Source organism: Diaphorina citri, unplaced genomic scaffold, assembly GCF_000475195.1.
Source record: "Diaphorina citri unplaced genomic scaffold, Diaci psyllid genome assembly version 1.1 scaffold36, whole genome shotgun sequence".
In the NCBI taxonomy this organism is placed as follows: domain Eukaryota; kingdom Metazoa; phylum Arthropoda; class Insecta; order Hemiptera; family Psyllidae; genus Diaphorina; species Diaphorina citri.
In genome coordinates this window covers 98930-120317 of record NW_007377473.1, presented here as the reverse complement: position 1 = coordinate 120317, position 21388 = coordinate 98930, and the positions used below count along the sequence as shown (strand labels likewise).

Sequence of the window (21388 nt, the reverse complement as noted above, 5' to 3'; positions counted from 1 at the left end):
TAATAGAGTTACAGAATTTGGTAGAAAAGATCAACGAAGCTGGAAAAAGATTTGGAATGAAGACATATGTGGGAAAGACAAAAGTGATGAAAATTGAAAAAGAAGAAGAAAGCATGAATGTCGTATTAGAAGGAAAAATGCTGGAACAAGTTGAACAGTTCAGGTACGTGGGAGGAATGATTTACACCAATGGAAGCTGCACTCAAGAAATAAGAAGCAGGATAAGCATTGGGAAGACAGCATTTCTCAAGGTGAAAGACCTACTAACAGCCAGAAGACTCCCCCTGAAGCTAAGGAAAAGGTTTGCAAAATGTTATATTTGGAGTGTGGTTCTGTATGGTTCCGAAACGTGGACACTGAGGAAGAAAGAAGAGAAGTATCTAGAGAGTTTTGAGATGTGGCTGTGGAGAAGAATGGAGAACATTAAAGTGGTCAGACAAGATAAGGAATGAAGAAGTATTGAAAAGAGTTGGAGAAGAGAGAAGAATATTGGAAACAATACGAAAAAGGAAAGCGAGCTGGATTGGACATATTTTCAGAAGAGATTGTTTGCAGAGACGAATCATGGAAGGAGCGATTAAAGGAAGGAGATCAAGAGGAAGAAAGAAATTTGGTATGTTGACGGATATTTTGAAAGGAAGAAGCTATGAAGAAATGAAAAGACATGCTCAAGATCGTGAAAGTTGGAGAAGGTGGCGTTGAAATCTGTCGTCAAACAGAACTACAAATATATATAATTGTTAGAGCTAGGGAGGGAACTCGAATAGCAGTAAAGAAAGAGTACATTTACCCTAGCCGTAACCTTCTACATATTACGTATTATTGTGGTCAAATTCTCAAATAAGTAAATCACCTGTTTACAGGTGACTGTCGACACCACTACATCACCAACCTAATTATTTATTGTGGGAGCTGGGATTTGAATCGCAGTACCTACCCTCGATTATGAATCCAATGACTTTCACCCTTCGTATAAGTTCAATCCATCTTTTATGACTGTGTGCCCCTACACCTAGGTCTCGAAGTGAGCTTTTGTGTATGCAACTATGCACTGTATGCCTTTCATCTTTAAAAACAGCACAATTGGGACTGCCTTCTAAATCACACCAAAGGTCATACCTACTGTAAAACCGTGAAGTTGTAAAAACAAAAGTACAGACATGCTATGACACAGGCAAAGTATTCTCACCGAGTTATCGCTCATGCCACTATTCATGCTATGGCGTTGCATGACGGGAGTCAGGGCCGGAGTAGGAACTTCATGGATAGGGGACAGGCCTCCCTTGTTACTGGACGGTACTTCTAGGAGAATGGTAGGGCCTGGGTTGGTGTTCATCGACTTTTGATCCATCACAGGCACCTGGTGGAAACAAGGGAAAGTTCAATTCAATGCATTCCTAAGTTGAACATTATGAACTTTGATTGAATGATAATAACTAGTGCTCCCATGAGAACTCACACAGGAAAACGGTCCCTATCGAGGTCACAAAATCCGAGATATCCCAAAATCGAAATCACGTTAGATGTTCAAAGCGTTTACCAAATTTCATCGAAAAAGAACAAACCATTCGAAAATTATGGGAACCAAAAATTCCAAAAGGACTCCTACAGAATCTACGAAGCAATAAAAGGGCTCAAAATCTAACGAGAAAATACTCTTCATATTTTGGACAAATCTGTCAAATTTCATCAAAATCGAACAATCCGTTCTATAGTTATGGGATAAAAGGTAAATCCGAACATTGACCTGAATACTGATAGTAGGTTTCCGAGACCCAAACGTGGGAGACTCCATGAGATTGGAACTGGAGGAATAGGGAGTACACGAATCATCGGATGCCTGGAAATAAAAAGGTATCACAATATGATTGCAAGGCGGAAATAACTTCCGGGTTTGAATCCCAGCGGGGTCGAAGTTTTTCGGCTCTGTGCTTGGAGTTTGGAGTGCACTCATCAGTTTCTTCAGGACAATATTATTAAGTAGCGACCAGTGGTGACATTACTAGAGTAAATGGGAAATTTATAGAATTAATAAAAGGAGTAAATAAGGTTCTTAGTAGTGCTGTGATACCCACGAAAATGCTGAAGAAGCTCTCAGCTTGACCACAAATAAATAATCTTTTTAGTGGGGATCTCACTAGTTATTGTGTTTCTCATTTATAGACGGACAAACAATGCAGACCACATTTAGTGTAAGTAAGGTTTGAATGTAAGATTTCTTACTTTTAGAACTCCTTTTTTAACGAAATAAAAGGGGAAAAATATTAATTTTTCAATTTTTTATACCTTTATTTTTTCAATTTCCTTTACTTGTTTCAAATTTTCGACTTAAAATAACTGAATATGAACAAGAACTCATAAGGAAATCAAGATGGCTACCTGAGGGGAAGTACAAGTGGGGGATGTAGTGGCGGACACGAGGGCTGAGGAGCGGTTGACTCCGCCCCCTCCCCCTACATTATGGGAGGGGAGGGAGGAGGAGAAGTTTCTGAACATGGCCAGTATGGAATCAGCGCTACAAGCGGCCAGTGTGAGGGGGCGCACTATGTCAGACTCTGCAAAGCGAAAACACACAGCATTGTAAAACCGGGATGAGACAACATTTTATCAAGTGCTACTTTTTTTTAGGTTTGATGGGGGAAGGTCTTATCGTCCCGAAAGCGAAGAGAGAAGACAGGCTAGGAGATTATAGGAGAAAGCCAGCCGTTTTGAGAACGAACTTTATCTGTTTAGGATAAAATCCGCTCCGGACGGGGATCGAACCCGCGACCTAGCACTTACAAGGCAGACGCGCTACCTCAAAATCTAATTAGAATTTTAATTTTAAAAACCACCATTGTTATTCTTGGGTAAAATTGACAGTAACTTTACTGTGAAAAGGTAGCTAAACATTCAATTCAGTCAGACCAGAAAGCCTTTTTATGGGATGGACGGACATTCGGGCGGGATTAGGGTACAGACAGCACACTACTCTGCATTCCGGGGATTGACAAAAATAAAATAGGCTAGTAGGGAATTGGATGAACAATCTGCTATATGAAACACCTGAGACATGGTTTGATATTAATGGTTTACGGGTTACAATGGCAGAAAAAGAAACACAACACGGCATGTTTGTCTAATAAAAGAAACTGAAAAATACGTATTCAAAGAAAATAAAGATTTTCCTATTTTCTATCAACACGAAAAATGTGGAAGCTTCATTGGATTCAAAGGGATGAGACCATTTTCCAAGCTGAAATGTCTAGATAGGTATCTAATGAAAGGTATCAGTTCACCCAATTAGGTAGAATAACAAAATTGGTCAAATTCAATGCAATGCAAAACTGAATCTAGTCTATGTCTAGTTGTCTAGCTAGAAACACAAGTATACTAGTCATCGCATTGAAGGATACAATAGGTAGGTATGTAAGTAGGTTATTTTTCTAGTTTATAATAATTTAATAATACAAAATTTTATTAAGATAGTTAATTAGATACATTTTGAAAAAAATCCAGACAAAAAGATAAGTGCATATTCAGGTCTAATTTTTATGGTGGACACATTCAAAATTAAAAAAGAGATGTGTACTTAAGATAAATAATATTATTATTAATTATATATTTTTATAATATCAACTAGTAGGTAATTTCTAAGCTAAACACATCTACTATGAGGGTCGGGAAAAGCCAGTAGCACGCGGTTGCCCAGATGCCCCAGATGGTCACCCAAGGTTCATTTGCCTAGGAGTCCGATTTCAAATCTCCAATCAATGGGAGCTTAAACTAAATGATCTACTACTCTAACAACAACAATACAGCTTACAGGTAAAGATACCGATCTACCTATAACTGACAGGCACTGAAAATACAACTTGGCAGTGGCGTGTATCTCATGGAACCTAGGGGACACCTCTTAACCTTCTCTCTACTACTACTTTTTTCTTTTCGCTTCCCTCTTCTTATCACTTAGTGAAAATAGTACATAAGTGATTATTCAACCTGGATTCTAAAGCTCACATAGTCCACGGTAGATTGATGTCGACGGTAAAACCGGCCACACTGCCTCACAATATACATAGACTATGTGTGGACACCGCTTTAGACCACCACATTGGCATACTTTATACGAGTTTATAGCTTTTGAAAATCTCAAAATACACCACTGCAACAGTGTCCTACTTCAGGCAACCAAACTACCCATCACAGGCACTGGGGACACATGGGAAACCAAAATACTTCCAGGATTTAACTGACAGGCACTAAACACGACATCCAGGATTGACTGACAGGCATAGAATGCAATCCAGGATCTACAATACATCCTGGACTGACAGGCAGGTTCTACCTGTCAACGTAGGAATGGCAAGGTCGCTGCTAGACAAGGAGTCAGACCCTGGGTTGGAAGACTGAGAGCTCAGTACTGGCGCTGTAGACGGACTAACCCGGGTTCGAACCTTGCTGGAGGACTGATTAGATTTAGATGGGGAGGTTGAGGACTGCTCGGTAGGGGGGTTGGAAGACTGAGAGCTCAGTACTGGCGCTGTAGACGGACTAACCCGGGTTCGAACCTTGCTGGAGGACTGATTAGATTTAGATGAGGAGGTTGAGGACTGCTCGTTGTGTGCGGTGTCTGATAGGGGAACGTCTGACTGTTGAGTGACAGGGCAGGTCTGCTCGGTAGAGACAGGGGGACAGGTCTGCTCTATGGTGGCGAAGGTGACCACTTTCTTCTCTTTCAGATTGACGTCTGCAAAGTGGGTGTGGTTTGAGAGGCCCGCCATGGGATGGGATATTGTTCTTGCGATTGTATTGTCAGAAATTCTGCCATTTCTTTTCAGTATTATACCTGGCATTATATCTAAGCTACGGTAGTGCATAGTTCAAGCTCAATTATTCGCACATGAAATAGGTAATCAATTATTCGCACATAAAATAGGGCCTTGAGGGGGACAGGTCTGCTCTATGGTGGCGAAGGTGACCACTTTCTTCTCTTTCAGATTGACGTCTGCAAAGTGGGTGTGGTTTGAGAGGTCCGCCATGGAATAGGATATTGTTCTTGCCATTGTTTTGTCAGAAATTCTGCCATTTCTTTTCAGTATTATACCTGGCATTATATCTAAGCTATGGTAGTGTATAGTTCAAGCTCAATTATTCGCACATGAAATAGGTAATCAATTATTCGCACATAAAATGGGGCCTTATGCCCTAGATTTATAGATGATGTGAAACCCTGAATAAAACACAAAAACTCCTAGGTATAATGAAATAAAATAAAGCACCAACCTGATCCAATTGAAAAGCAAGTCTCTTGAATATTTGAATCATCACTGCTCGGCTTCTTCACCAACTTCTTGAAGATCTCCTCAGCTTCAGTCTTATTCTTGGTGGGGGTGGAGTTGTTTCTACGTTTCCTAGGAGATGGGGTTCCTAAAGTCAGAATACAACATGGATGAGGATTGAGGATACAAGGTTAATGGTTAGGTGGAAGAGTATAACTCAAGAGGGAAGGTAAAAAAAACAACCCCTGAATAAACATGAAAGAGAAAAACAAGTGAAAAAAAAGAACATCAAGTTTTTCCTAGCACTCCTTGATTGCCTTATGTTTGTCCTATACCGGGGGGTATAAACCGAGTACATGTCTTAATTCGACAGTCTAAGTACTCTAAGTTTAAATGGTCTTATCGTCCCGAAAGCGAAGAGAGAAGACAGGCTAGGCTAGGAGATTATAGGAGAAAGCCAGCCGTTTCGAGAACGAAATTTATCTGTTTAGGATAAAATCCGCTCCGGACGGGGATCGAACCCGCGACCTAGCGCTTAAAAGGCAGACGCGCTACCTCAAAATCTAATTAGAATTTTAATTTTAAAAACCATCATTGTTATTCTTGGGTAAAATTGACAGTAACTTTACTGTGAAAAGGTAGCTAAACATTCTATTCAGTCAGACCAGAAAGCCTTTTTATGGGATGGACGGACATTCGGGCGGGATTAGGGTACAGACAGCACACTACTCTGCATTCCGGGGATTGACAAAAATAAAATAGGCTAGTAGGGAATTGGATGAACAATCTGCTATATGAAACACCTGAGACATGGTTTGATATTAATGGTTTACGGGTTACAGTGGCAGAAAAAGAAACACAACACGGCATGTTTGTCTAATAAAAGAAACCGAAAAATACGTATTCAAAGAAAATAAAGATTTTCCTATTTTCTATCAACACAAAAAATGTGGAAGCTTCTTTGGATTCAAAGGGATGAGACCCTTTTACAAGCTGAACTGTCTAGCTAGGTATCTAATGAAAGGTATCAGATAAACATTAGGTTCACCCAATTAGGTAGAATAACAAAATTGGTCAAATTCAATGCAATGCAAAACTGAATCTAGTCTATGTCTAGCTAGAAACACAAGTACACTAGTCATCGCATTGAAGGATACAATAGGTATGTAAGTAGGTTATTTTTCTAGTTTATAATAATTTAATAATACAAAATTTTCGACGGATTTTAGTAAATAGACTGCGGGTTGATGAATGGGGAGAGTTGGGGGGAGCTCCTGTAAGAGAGTTAGGGGAGGGATGTTGAGGTCATCCGATGATGATATTGTGGTGCTCACGATTTCTCATATAACTTCTCACTTTCCCCAATTTCCATCACGGAAGATTAGGTTTTCTACACATATTTGCGAACCACGGAATATTGCCCCAAAAGCCAAAAATTGTATTTATTGGAGCTGTTGGCAAAAAGGGACGTCCAATCTGGCCAATCTAAATTGAGTACCTATTTGAATGTGAAATCTGCCACTTAAGCTCAAACGCCTCAACTCGTCTAACAGACCCAGGTCTCTAGGTTTGTCAGTCTGAACGTGTGTGGCGGACAATGCTTCCGACCTAGGTCTGTCAGTCGGTCTGAATTTGACTGGCCGTCATAAGGTGTGAAGTTTTCTTTCAGGAACCGGCTCCAGAATTGACAACTCAGGAACAATCTTCAGACTTCAGAGCTATCTTATATTTAGAGAGAGAGTTGTGAGGTTACAACGTGTGTGGCGGACAATGCTTCCAACCTAGGTCTGTCAGTCGGAACGTGTGTGGCGGACAATGCTTCCAACCTAGGTCTGTCAGTCTGAACGTGTGTGGCGGACAATGCTTCCGACCTAGGTCTGTCAGTCGGAACGTGTGTGGCGGACAATGCTTCCGACCCAGGTCTGTCAGTCGGTCTGAATTTGACTGGCCGTCATAAGGTGTGAAGTTTTCTTTCAGGAACCGGCTCCAGAATTGATAACTCAGGAACAATCTTCAGACTTCAGACCTATCTTATATTTAGAGAGAGAGAGTTGTGAGGTTACTTATGAGAGAGTTATGAGGTTACTTATATTTAGAGAGAGAGTTGTGCGGTTACCTGTGGTGGGTACGGGAATATGACCGCTCCCCATTGGATGAGAGCAGGCGTGAGAGTGAACACAATGGTGATGAGAATGACCCAGGTGTGAGCGAGATGAGGAACTGGGGTCTGAAATAGAACAGTGAAACAGTATGATAAAACAGAATGAAACAGCAGAGTCAGAGTAAATAGAATAACAGAATGTCTAAAACGGATCGTTTGATAGAGGGGCTTTACCCTCCATTCGACGACAAGCTACCCACTTCTATTCTTTTGAGGAACTGGGGTCTGAAATAGAACAGTGAAACAGTATGATAAAACAGAATGAAACAGCAGAGTCAGAGTAAATAGAATAACAGAATATCTAAAACGGATCTTTTGATAGAGGGGCTTTACCCTCCATTCGACGACAAGCTACCCGCTTCTATTCTATTATGGGACTGGTTGCTCCTCTCCCGAGAGAGTATGCAATTAACACTGCGACCTCTGTAGATCTATTGTGACCAGTATTTTTCCCCTGCCCGAGCTGCTATACCCTGGCCTTGATGGAACCTAGAAGTACCCTCAGTGGTGTATATCAACCTCTTCAGTTTCTCTAAAATTCACCTACAGCACCTCTAAAGAGTCCGCACACTCAGGTTTATTCCAGAGAAAAGCTGTGAGTCCATATACTATCCCATTAAGAGGATACCACGAGGTGCCATCAAGGCCAGAGAGCTAGCTCAGGTCCTCCGAACTGAAGGGGTCTAATGAGGGGTTTGATAAGTCTGCTATCCTAGGGCCTTGATGGAACCTAGAAGTACCCTCACTAGTATATATCACCCTCTTCAGTTTCTCCAAAATTCACCTGTAGTACCCCTAAAGAGTCCGCACACTCAGGTTTATTCCAGAGAAAAGCTGTGAGTACAATACATATACTATCCCATTAAGAGGATACCACGAGGTGCCATCAAGGCCAGAGAGCTAGCTCAAGGCCTCCGAATCGTAGGGGAGCTCAAGGCCCCCGAATCGTAGGGGTCTGATGAGGGATATTCAGGTACATAATTATGTCATTGTACCCTACTTCCTGAGACGGACTTGACCGTAGTCCCATTCAGGTACCCTCAAGAGCCACTGTTACTGTCTGTGGCTTGACAGGGCTGATTTTGTCTCAGTTTTACGTCCTCCAGCGAGACGCTAGCTACCCGCTTACTTACATAAACCTCACCCAACCTGAAAAGACAGATGGTCACCCATCCGAATGCCAACCACGAGTAACGTTATTTAACTTCAGTGATCGGTAACTGGTGCATTCAACGTGCTATCGAAACTGCTTTTGAAACTTCTAACGCTATGTCCACACATAGTCCACGGTCGTCAATCGACGAGGTGAATCTATGTTGTCCAGGCAGTGTGATCGGTTTCAGTCATCGATCGACGGCCGTCAACTATGTGTTGACACAGCTTAACAGGTCCCCACAATACAGTGTTTCTGATACTACCTACACATAATTATGTCATTGTACCCTACTTCCTGAGACGGACTTGACCGTAGTCCCATTCAGGTACCCTCAAGAGCCACTGTTACTGTCTGCGGCTTGACAGGGCTGGTTTTGTCTCAGCTTTACGTCCTCCAGCGAGACGCTAGCTACCCGCTTACTTACATAAACCTCACCCAACCTGAACCTGAAAAGACAGATGGTCACCCATCCGAATGCCAACCACGAGTAATGTTATTTAACTTCAGTGATCGGTAACTGGTGCATCGACGAGGTGAATCTATGTTGTCGAGGCAGTGTGAACGGTTTCAGTCATCGATCGACGGGCGTCAACTATGTGTGGACACAGCTTAACAGGTCCCTACAATACAGGATTTCTGATACATGTAATAGGGTGGAGAGTCAAAATGTAGGACACCTTCATACTCACAATGATGCCGACTTCTCTCGTTCTCCTCGGCCAGTAGTTTCTCCAACTTGTCCGGGAAATGTCGCCTAGCACACCAGAACATCCCGAGTACCAATAGTACCACGGTGACCGTGATCAGACCCAGCCAGAAGGGTTCCTGGAGCATCCTCTCAGCGAGGGGAGTTTGGGGGATGTGCAAAATACGCTCCGAACAGTTCTCACCTAGGAGGAGAAGAAAAATAGGTTTAAAACATGGGTAAATGATAGATATCTATCGTACCTTAAATGTCTATAGAATTCTTTAGCTGGTGAAGGAAAATGTCCTCTCTTTGAGTTAAACTTCCTTTAAGACTGTACTTTCACAGGTGTTCCGTTTTTCATCAGTCTTTTAGACTGCGGGAGTCAGTCTTATTCTGGCAGTAGGTATAAGCAGGGTATATTCTATTCTATTCTTTTCCAAGACGTCCCGTCCGTGGTGATATATTAGACCACCAGGATGTAAAATCTTCTACACATGGGTAGAGTGAATACACATTAGCTCATTACCATTACTCACCAGATCACCAAAGTTTTATGTTAACAACCTTCGTGGCTTGGAGATACTGGCACATTCTGAGTTAAAAGTCTCCCATTGCCTATTGCCTACACAAGTACACAACCCACATTTTGCTGTGAAAATATTTTGGGTGAAAAATTGAAAATCAAATCGACCTTTTCCAAACAATAACACTTTTCCCGTTCAAAGGCTAACTTTCATTCCTACCTTTCCACCAGGCATAGCAGCGACACACATAGCGCCTATCCGACTTCTCCACACATTGTCCGTGTCCATTACAAGGCGAATTATCACACGGCCGTATTCTGACGTCACAAGTTACACCTCTGTAGCCTTCCTGACAGTGGCACTTGTAACCAATAGGGGTTAACTCGCACGAGCCGAATAGACACGGTTCGAGCTCGCACATTGTGAGCGCGCAGAGCATGGGGGGGGGGGGGGAGGAGTAGACGGCAAAGTTACTTAAAATCACTGAGAAAAAAACTAGGGTGTCGGAAGGCCAATCCATTGAATGGGTTCCGGAACACTAATATAGATATCAGGAAGCTCGACACTATAATATGGCATACACCCTGAATCAGGGGGAAATATCCCAATAGTAGAGTTCCATCCTAAGTCTCCCTGTCTCCTTCCAGCTTGTGGCACCCTATCAGTCTCTCTCTTTCTCTTTTTTAAAGAGGTTTGGTAGAGGGAACTGTAACTGCTAAGGTCTTATCGTCCCTAAAGAGAAGAGAGAAGGAAGATAATATACGAGAAAGTCAGCCGTACCTAGAACAAACCTTATCCATTCAGGATAAAATCCGCCCAGGACGAAAATCGAACTTGCAACCTAGCGCTTACAAGGCAAACGCGCTACCCTACAAGCTAACTAGGCTGGCAAATTAAATTCGAATCATCTTACCAGTGTAATGTCCAACACATTGGCAGAATGATTTGGCTCCATTAGAGAAACATTTGCCTCCATTCTGACAAGGATTTGGTTGACATGACTCCACTCCTGTCTCTGAGGAACCTCGTAACAGCTTGGACTTGTAGTTGTAATCTGAAAATTGGAGAAAATGGGATTAATATATTTTTTAATGTATAATAATTTATTATTTATAGAGGTAGGAGCCCGAAAATGATATCCTTATGGAAAGAGTCTCCTCTTCATGATCTTCTTCTGCGCCTTTTCCCGTGTTCAGACGGGGTTCCACTCAACCTTTGCTATTTGTTTAGCAAGGGAAATTTCAGAATGACATTCTCCCTGTTTAAAGTCCCCCAGCCCGACTCAAATCGTTCATTATCTGTGCTAAACCTGCTGAAACAGAGAGCCTTTTCAAAAATTCCGTGTGTAATATATTCTGTATCACAGAATTACCAAATGCTTCCTTTACTATTATTTACCATTAATTCTCAGTCTTTTTAGTTTCAGTGGCGCTACATAATTGTCCTCACCAGGATGACAAAACCCAGAACTCCAAACACAGAGCCGAAAAACTTTTACCCCGCCGGGGATCGAACCCGGTACCTCCGGGAGGAAAGGCAAGTTCCACTCACCGACTCGTAGTGACACAGACACATTGAGTCTCATGCCATACGGGCTACCGGGAGCACTCAGCTGGCGTACATGTATACTATTCAGATACGATACAATAGTCATAGGTGGAGCATAACCACCCTGAGCTTCACATAACTTCCACCAGGTTCCGTTCAGTTCAGCGTAGCTGTCCTTGACTTCGAGATAGGCAGGGGCGGTCGAAGACCCGTTGGTGTTGCTGCCACAGCCTGGGCCTGTGTCTAACAGATCCATGCCTGAAATGATTGAATGGAAATTAATATTTAAGCTTGAGTTGAATGAATTATTTCAAGTTCTAAATTGAATAACTAAAGTAAGATTTTAATCAGACGATTTTGAAATTATTTTGTCTACTGTTTGTTTCACTATAACTCTTGAACGGTTTGTCCCCAAAGACGAAGGGAAGCCACTGTAGTTTGATGGAATTTGGCAGAAATGTATTGAGAATAAAGGAAATTTTCTCACGAACTAAGACTTTTTTTTAAAGAGGTTTGATAGAGGGAACTGTAACTGCTTAGTGCTTAGGTTTTATCGGCCCGAGATCGAAGAGAGAAGGAAAACAGGATAGGAAAAAAGCCAGCCGTTCCAAGAGTGAACCTTATCCACTGAGCATAAAATCCGCCCCGGGCAGGAATCGAACCCACGACCTAGCGCTTACATTTTCCAAAGTAACAATATTGAACCACTCACACAGGGCAGGCATGGTTTGATAGAACACGAGTTGTATACAATATCCCAGGGGAGCAACCAGGCGCTGATTATAGGACACGGATAGTCCAGGGGGTGGTGCGGGGAAATTCAAATGTCTCAATATCATGCCGGTGCCATTGAATAGATGAACCACCCTCTCCTCCGATACTGAATTAACTGAAGGGGCAAAACGTTTTAGATCATGAACTACTTGGTTGAACGAAGTGGGTTCAAAGTTCTAACTCGAAAATTTTTCTTTGATATTTGACGATTCTTGTTTGATGTTTGAAAACATTGTATCCGCTTGCTTGTTTCACCATTAACTTCCTCTCCAGGACGGATAGTCAAAATCTTATGAGAGTTGGCAAATTAATATGTTCAACAAATGAAGAAATTTATAAATAGATAATAAGGAAATGTGCCTAATAAATTTTGGGCCTAGATAGATCTTTGGGGATCCCAAAGACCCTTTTGCTGATTCAGTTGTACAGTTGACTGAATCATCAGTTCTTCGTCACATTTAGGAGTATCTTTTCCCGACGTTGAGTAATTTTCATCTAAAAATCGGCACTTTTTCAGGATTTCCCGTCTTTCAAAGAACAATGAAGGCCAACCCAAAATACCGTGACTAGCTTTCTGGTTAAAAAGGGAACCTTCCTCTAAACTCACCTATTTTATAATTTGCCTTGAACCCCCTCCCACTGGGCGATGCTCCGGTGCGCAGTCTCAGCTCCAGCCGCTCACCGAACGACAGGAAGGCGCCATCCGATAGTAGCGCTCTGTTAGCATAGGGACGGAAACTGGGGGTACCAGCACCTAGCGAGATGTCTAGTGATGCCTCCTGTAGCAGATTCTGGTCGTAGACATCTTCTAGATTGTAGTCTACTATCTCCAACCATACCCTGCGACCCGCTGTAATAGAATAGAATTGAAATCATTTGAATTCATTTAATTGACTCTCTTGTGTCTATGAAGATTACCAAATTACCTATCCTCGAAATTCTCCTTTTTTCGATAAGGCGCTTTACCATGTCGCGCCTTTTAATTCTCCATGGATTTAAGTTTTACTGAGTTGTCCCTAGACTGAAAAATTATGTTAAAAATTAAAATCTCTTTTTTGATCACTTAGGTGATTTTGTATTACAGAAACATTAAACTGATCTCACATATCTAAAATTTCTTGATATCCAAGTGGCAAAAATAGCCCAATAATATGTAGTCAATAGAGTATTGAGTTCACTCACCGGGGGCCAGCACGGTAAACGTGCAATCCAGATGGGCCAATAGGAAGTGTGGATAGTTCGGACTAAAGATGACACCCTCTCGCGCTGTCAACAACTGTATGGGACACCCGGATACATCTACTGCACGCCACTGAATCGAGAAACCCGAGGCTGATACGGAATAATCCGAGTGAAAGCGAAGTGTGGCTTCGTTGTTTTCCGACACGAAGTTCAGTCTGCGGAACGAAGAGATAGATTAGAGCGAAAGAAGTTCTGAAAAGCCAAGTAGGTATATTAGAGCTAAAAAGATGTCTGAAAAGCGAAAGCAGAATCTGTAGCTCATTGGGTATAAAAGGAACTAAAAGATTGTGAAAATGCAGAAAACGTTCAAACGACTTCCACAAAATTTTTAGCTTTTACCCCTTTGTCTTTTACGTTGATTTTAATCTTTGAGGAAGTAATCACCAACTGTCAAACTTTCTTGCCTTGGCGGGCATTTTGGTGATAAGAAATACGAGTATTTGGTGTGGACATGAAACAATATTCCTAATCGAAACCGAATTTTCAACATTTTATTATGTAGGTACTTTATTTTTTCCCCCTAAGAACCATCATACGTATTTGTGAGCTTAAAAAAAATCAACTCCAAAATATTGACTCACTGGGTAAGCGCTGAAATATGATGGTTGCCACACAGTCTGGTAGGTGGCGTAACACTAGCTGCATGATACATCTCCACATAATCATACAGACACTCGGACTGAGGTTCCAAGTCGAGCCGAAGAAACGCGAGCACTATTCGGGTTTCCTCGGGTCCCCGAATAGTGACCCAGTAGTCCAGATTGTTGGCGTAGTTGGAGGGGAAGGCGGGGGATGTGATGAAACCCTCCGTGCCGGTAAGTGAGGTGTTCGCGTTAACCGGGTTCTCTGTGGAGGGGAGGGGAGGTTAGTTAAAATATGTATTGTAGACGAGATTTATTGTGAACGGAACATATAGACACCAATAGTACCACGGTGACCGTGATCAGACCCAGCCAGAAGGGTTCCTGGAGCATCCTCTCAGCGAGGGGAGTTTGGGGGATGTGCAGAATACGCTCCGAACAGTTCTCACCTAGGAGGAGAAGAAAAATAGGTTTAAAACATGGGTAAATAATAGATTTCTATCGTAGCTTCAATGTCTATAGAATTCTTTAGCTGGTGAAGAAAAATGTCCTCTCTTTGAGTTAAACTTCCTTCAAGACTGTACTTTCACAGGTGTTCCGTTTTTCATCAGTCTTTTAGACTGCGGGAGTCAGTCTCATACTGGCAGTATAAGCAGGGTATATTTTATTCTATTCTTTTCCAAGATGTCCCCGCCGTGGTGCTATGATGGTTGCCACACAGTCTGGTAGGTGGCGTAACACTAGCTGCATGATACATCTCCACATAATCATACAGACACTCGGACTGAGGCTCCAAGTCGAGCCGAAGAAACGCGAGCACTATTCGGGTTTCCTCGGGTCCCCGAATGGTGACCCAGTAGTCCAGATTGTTGGCGTAGTTAGAGGGGAAGGCGGGGGATGTGATGAAACCCTCCGTGCCGGTAAGTGAGGTGTTCGCGTTGACCGGGTTCTCTGTGGAGAGGAGGGGAGGGGAGGTTAGTTAAAATATGTATTGTAGACGAGATTTATTGTGAACGGAACATATAGACCGAAAATAAAGGTCTCTTGGAGGTTTTCAGCAGTCATTATGTGCACATTAGCGACCACATTTGAGGACAAGGACAATTTTTGAGTTTCCATTAAGTTTTAAGACGTCCAGAAATTCCAAGTTTAGGTTCAACGCACTATCAATTCATTAACTTTCATGTACCTACAATGACCTACATAACTTGTAAAATAAATCGGTTCCAGATATATAAGACTTTTTTTAGACTGCAGGAGTAAATGGACTTTAAAATCTCATTCTGACATACTGTCAGAATTGTAATTACCAAGGTATATTCTATTCTCTTCTATCCTGTTTTCTAGCGCTACTCACCTAGATTCTCTTTCTTGCACACATATCCACCGACAGTGTGACACCTCTGTGGTGACCAATATAGACCCGATGAGTGAAGAGGATTGGCTGAGAGCATCCATTGGATACTGAGACAAGAAGAACTCTGGCCATCCAGAACTACATAGGAGGAGCTTTTAGGCAACCAGGCTGGAATTAGAAATTGGAAGAAAGAAAATATAATTAGCTATAGTGAACGGTAGACCTCACTTTCTTTGGGAATGAAATGACATTCTTGATTTACCAACAATCACACTTACAAGTAACTTACAACGTTGTTGTTTTCTGGACTTCAAGTTGGCGCATACCATGTTTTATACTGGACGTTTAGGGTCTAAATTCCTGACCCGTCTTTAGCAGATAGTCACATTTATATCATCCGCGAAAATAACCTTTCGGTCAGAATTCGTGGAGAAATAATGGGCCACAGTATTGCCTCTGTGAGCCCTGTTTTACTCAAAATTTATGGAGAAAATTTCCTTTATGTGTTCAAACATTAAATTGGTGCTAAGTTTCATCAAAATCAGATCAAAGGTTTTACAGTAACAGTTATAGTGAATCGAACATACCAGGCAAACTGAGTGTAAAATCGTTGAGTCAAAAACTCAAAAACCTAAACACAAGAACACCAGAAAATTATACTTCACGGTTGGGGGGAGGGGTTACTGTTTATTTAGACAGGCAGATATGTTTCGCCATTGCTGGCATCATCAGTGTAAAAAGAAAAGAAAACTTCAATTGTTTATCCAAGCCAGGGTTGTCCAACAGAGGATTTCTCGGGACAGCGGGACCAGAGGCTCCAAAGCGGGACTGTCCCGCCGAAAGCGGGACGTATGGTCAGCCTACGCATACCATGTTTTATACTGGACGTTTAGGGTCTAAACTCCTGACCCGTCTTCATCAGATAGTCACAATTATATCATCCGCGAAAATAATCTTTCGGTCAGAATTCGTGGAGAAATAATGGGCCACAGTTCCTTCAAACTGTGGAAAACAACAACAACAACAACAACAACAACAACAACAACAACAACAACAACAACAACAACAACAACAACAACAACAACAAAACTTAAACCTTACTTCGTTCCTTCAATCTGTGGAAAACTCACCAGTGAAATCCATGTGCGTATTATCGATCCACTTCCACTTGTTATGTCGATCCAGTGTTCCCCCCATCCAGTAGAACGCGGAAGTCGAGTACTCTTTGCTTTCTCTCAGTTTGGAAACGATAAACCTGTGCTCGTCTATACTGTGGATACTCGCTAACTCTCCCTGGAAGAAATAAATTCAAAAATCCTAAGGAAGAAATCAATTCAAAAATCCTAATTAAGAAATAATGAAAAAATAATAATAATAAACTAATATCCATTAAACAGTAAAAAATCTGGTGTGAACATCACACGACCTTCCTTATCCTATTGAATGATGCTTATTTGAGTGTTCTTTTACCCCAACTTTTACAATATCTCTAACCGTTTAGTCTGTATAGCTGAAAACCGCCAAAAAACGGTCGAAATCTGTCCAAAAGCGGTCAAAATACCGCCAAATGCAGCAACTATCTCTTTTTGTGTTGCATCCTTGTCACATTTGTAAACTACATACCAAATTTCAAGTCTCTAGCTCATATCGTTCCCGAGATATTGTTAAATTACACTGAAAACCGCCAAAAAGCTGAAAAATGCCGCCAACCGTTGAACCGGTCTTAAAGTTTCGGAAAAAAAAAAAAAAAAAAAAAAAAAAAAAAAAACTGGTGTGAACATCACACGGCTTTCCTTATCCTATTGAATGATGCTTATTTGAGTGTTCTTTTACCCTAACTGTTGCTGCATTTGGCGGTCAAAATACCGCCAAATGCAGCAACTATCTCTTTTTGTGTTGCATCCTTGTCACATTTGTGAACCACATACCAAATTTCAAGTCTCTAGTCTCTAGCTCATATCGTTCCCGAGATATTGTTAAATTACACCGAAAACCGCCAAAAAGCGGTAAAATGCCGCCAATCGTTGAACCGGTCTTAAAAAAAAAGTTTTGTGTCGCATCCTTGTCACATTTGACTGCTACACACAATTTCAAGTCTCTAGCTCTTACCGTTCTCGAGATATTTTTTTTACAGACAGACACACACACGGACCAATGGCTGAAACTTTGGATTTAGGCTCTAGGGACCTCAAAACGTGTTTTGGCACTGACAACTGACCATCGAAAATTTGACCCGATTACATTACTTTCCTTCCTATAGGATAAGGAAAGTAATAAAAAAGGAACTTCTGGTCCGTTGAAAATATTTGAAGAGTGTAGCTTAAAGGCCGGCCATTCACGATCAGTTTTAACTGACAGTTCTAACTGACAGTTTGAACTGTCAGTTAAAACTGATCGTGAATGGCGGTGAACTGACAGTTCGATTGGACTGATGGTCTAAAGTTCACCGCCATTCACGATCAGTTTTAACTGACAGTTCAAACTGTCAGTTAGAACTGTCAGTTAAAACTGATCGTGAATGGCCGGCTTAGGCTAAAAACAGAGTGGAAGGGAGAGCATTCATCTTTATGCTTTCCGCTCTATGCGGTTTGAATTCGTCGCTTCTCTTTATCATCCGTCGCTTACCTCTATAATCTCAATGCTTAATGCTCTACCCTCCACTCTGTATTTAGCCTTAGAAACTTCCCTTGCACCAATTTCAACCCTGGTAAGCATACCTCTGTTTCCTTTCTATTACTAAAATATATAGCAAAGCTACACTAGTAATGAGAAAGTATTGCAATCGGTCCAAATTTTTAAAAGATTGTACCTCGGTACCGCTTGCGCATTACTTGAAGAAAGCATACCTCTAATCCTCTGCAGATATCACTGGCAGTGTACCACGTGACCTGTGGATAGCTGACAAATAGATAGCATGATGTGTTGAACATGTGGAGTCTACTGTCAGCACATTCCATCAGTACTGAAACATAGAGGATAACAGTAATACTGGTGGGTAGGTAAGTAGAATAGAATATGCCTTGTTTATCCTGCCCGAATAGGACTTTACCCCAGCAGTCTAAACAAGGTCTCTTAGATTTTATAGGTTTTAGTGAAGCAAATTTTAGCGAGTGTCAAACTAAAGGGAGACAACTTAGACAAGAAAGATTCAACTCTGAACGACGTCAGACGAGGTAAATGAAAAAATAGAGTTTCTCCATTAGCAGGATGAATAAATGAAAATATTCCTCATTCATATTGCAGAAGCCCCTGTCTCAGAGATAGCAAATGTCTGATTAGGGGAACTTGTCACAGGACTCACAGAGTGTGAATTAGTGGAAAAAATAATAGAATAAATTGGGACGGCAAGGTGGAAGGGAAGACTTACAAAAAGCATTCGACTAGATGTTGAAGTTTCTGCCCTACAATCTCACACCTACCAGCCTAGTTAGTTTAGAGCAGGTTAGAGTTACCTGTCTGCCTTGTAAGCGCTAGGTCGCGGGTTTGATTCCCGCCTGGGGTGGATTTTATCCACAATAGTTCTCGATAAAAATAATCAACACAAAAGCTAAATTTACTGACTTGTTTTGGCCTTTGGGTCAACGGGAGCCCCTGATTTTTGTGTTGCCGGCGTAAGCTCTACAGTCCGAACCAGGAGTCTATCACTTGTAAAGAGTAAAACGGCCGTTATGTGAACGCCAAGTACAGAGTCTACCAAGTCCCATCACAGTACATGCCATTAATATTTATGGGCATTAGAGTGAACTTTTGAGTTGTATGGCCGCCATACACGCCACGCCACTGGTTCCGACCGTATGACAAACCAAGGTCTGTCCTCCAGTCAGAGAGTGAACGGTAGGCCTAAAATGTCAGACAGTGAAGGAAATTTTAGCGAGTGTCAAACTAAAGTGAGACAACTTATACAAGAAAGATTCAACTCTGAACGACGTCAGACGAGGTAAATGAAAAAATAGAGTTCCTCCATTAGCAGGATAAATAAATGAAAATATTCCTCATTCATATTGCAGAAGCCCCTGTCAGCCCTGTCTCAGAGATAGCAAATGTCTGATTAGGGGAACTTGTCACAGGACTCACAGCGTGTGAATAAGTGGAAAAAATAATAGAATAAATTGGGAGGGCAAGGTGGAAGGGAAGACTTACAAAAAGCATTCGACTAGATGTTGAAGTTACTGCCCTACAATCTCACACCTACCAGCCTAGTTAGTTTAGAGTAGGTTAGAGAGTAACCTATCTGCGCTAGGTCGCGGGTTTGATTCCCGCCTGGGGTGGATTTTATCCGCCATAGTTCTCGATAAAAATAATCAACACAAAAGCTAAATTTACTGACTTGTTTTGGCCTTTCGGTCAACGGGATCCCCTGATTTTTGTGTAGCCGGCGTAAGGTCTACAGTCCGAACCAGGAGTCTATCACTCGTAAATTGTCGAGTAAAACGGCCGTTATGTGAACGCCAAGTACAGGGTTTCAGAATGCTGATCTAGTCATGCTGACTGAAACACTCAATGTAGACCGACCTGCTAGTCTACCAGGTAATAGAATAGAATAGAATGTCACATTAATGAATAAGAATTAGAACAGCATAAAGACAGGTAAGAATAGTAGAAATGCATGCAGAGAGAGAGAGAGGAGAGGTAGTTTTGAACTAGGAGTTATTGAGAAAGAGAGAGTGAGTGAGCACACTTTAAAGAGAACGATGCTCAGCTGACTTCGTGGTACGCGCTAAGAATAGTGCGACTATCAATGTGTGACAGGTCTATATGAAAATGATGGAGAGTTTTGCTGTGGTCAAATTCTCAAATTACCTAGATTGAGGATAAAACCCACGCCCTCCTGTTTACCAGGCGAGCGCGAGCGCCTTGATCACTACACCATCACCGAGGCAGGCAATACTCTATGTGCTCAAATGCCTAAATAAATTAAGATAAAATTCCTACTGCTACTGCCTATAGGTTCTAAAAGCAACTATATGCCCAAGTGTCTGTATGTTACGTAGAAAAATACATGAGGTAGATAATCTTTCATGCTTTTCATTCCAGTGCAATTCCGAGAGTTGAGGTCAATATTGAGTGACTGGAGCTTTTTTATAATTTTATCTACTTGCCCTACTATTACAAATCAAATCTAGTGTTCATTATGTAAAATAATGTGCAGGTTACTTTGTGTTTCAATTTCCAAAGTTTCATTCAAAAAATAAAAGTAAAAATCATAAAATAAAAGGTTAAGTTGCCATACTGGTGTGCCGGGTTGGTAGTAATTTTGCCAATTTCCTGTTTTCCACAAACACGTTTTCATGTTTCCTACTGCCTATACCTATAGGTTCTAAAAGCAACTATATGCCCAAGTGTCTGTATGTTACGTAGAAAAATACATGAGGTAGAAAGTTGCCATACTGGTGTGCCGGGTTGGTAGTAATTTTGCCAATTTCCTGTTTTCCACAAACACGTTTTCATGTTTCCTACTGCCTATAGGTTCTAAAAGCAACTATATGCCCAAGTGTCTGTATGTTACGTAGAAAAATACATGAGGTAGATAATGTTTCATGCTTTTCATTCCAGTGCAATTCCGAGAGTCTGAGGTCAATATTGAGTGACTGGAGCTTTTTTATAATTTTATCTCTTGCCCTACTATTACAAATCAAATCTAGTGTTGATTATGTAAAATAATGTGCAGGTTACTTTGTGTTTCAATTTCCAAAGTTTCATTCAAAAAATAAAAGGTTACTTTGTGTTTCAGATTTCAGATTTTCATTCAAAAAAATAAATGTGAAATTGTTGTAAGTTGTGCTCTATCTCAACATAAGTAATAAATAATCTGATAATGATAATGATAACTGTTATAATCGAACCAACGATATATTGACAATCGGTTTAGTCATAATAACGTCAATATTTATCTTCCATCCTAAGTACCTACAAAGAATCATCTTGCGAAATAAATGTGGCCATAAAAAATAATTATCACTTTAATTTTAATTTTCCACTTTCTATTTTTACCGAACCGAACTCAATTTTAATTAAACAATAAGAGCTATAATAGTGATTTTTACTTTCTTTTTTTTTTTTTTTTTTTTTTTTTTTTTTTTTTTTAAAAAATGTTTA

The 21388-nt window shown here is 41.2% G+C and overlaps 1 protein-coding gene and 1 long non-coding RNA gene across 2 annotated transcripts in view; one reads left to right on the top strand and one right to left on the bottom strand.

Moving 5' to 3' along the window:
* The window catches only part of LOC103512334, a 59152-nt gene that overhangs the window by 10210 nt on the left and 27554 nt on the right, over positions 1-21388 (bottom strand). Inside the window, 18 exon segments of the mRNA XM_026825856.1 lie at positions 1190-1360; positions 1748-1840; positions 2380-2555; positions 4328-4729; positions 5266-5409; positions 7378-7488; positions 9268-9468; positions 10010-10229; positions 10702-10844; positions 11342-11596; positions 12051-12227; positions 12720-12962; positions 13295-13509; positions 13936-14200; positions 14244-14384; positions 14638-14886; positions 15293-15460; positions 16423-16585. Coding sequence (XP_026681657.1) covers positions 1190-1360; positions 1748-1840; positions 2380-2555; positions 4328-4729; positions 5266-5409; positions 7378-7488; positions 9268-9468; positions 10010-10229; positions 10702-10844; positions 11342-11596; positions 12051-12227; positions 12720-12962; positions 13295-13509; positions 13936-14200; positions 14244-14384; positions 14638-14886; positions 15293-15460; positions 16423-16585 — 3537 coding nt within the window.
* Positions 20352-21194, top strand: LOC113468651. The gene is made up of 2 exons (XR_003392323.1): positions 20352-20507; positions 21007-21194. It is a non-coding gene; the product is annotated as an uncharacterized LOC113468651 (long non-coding RNA).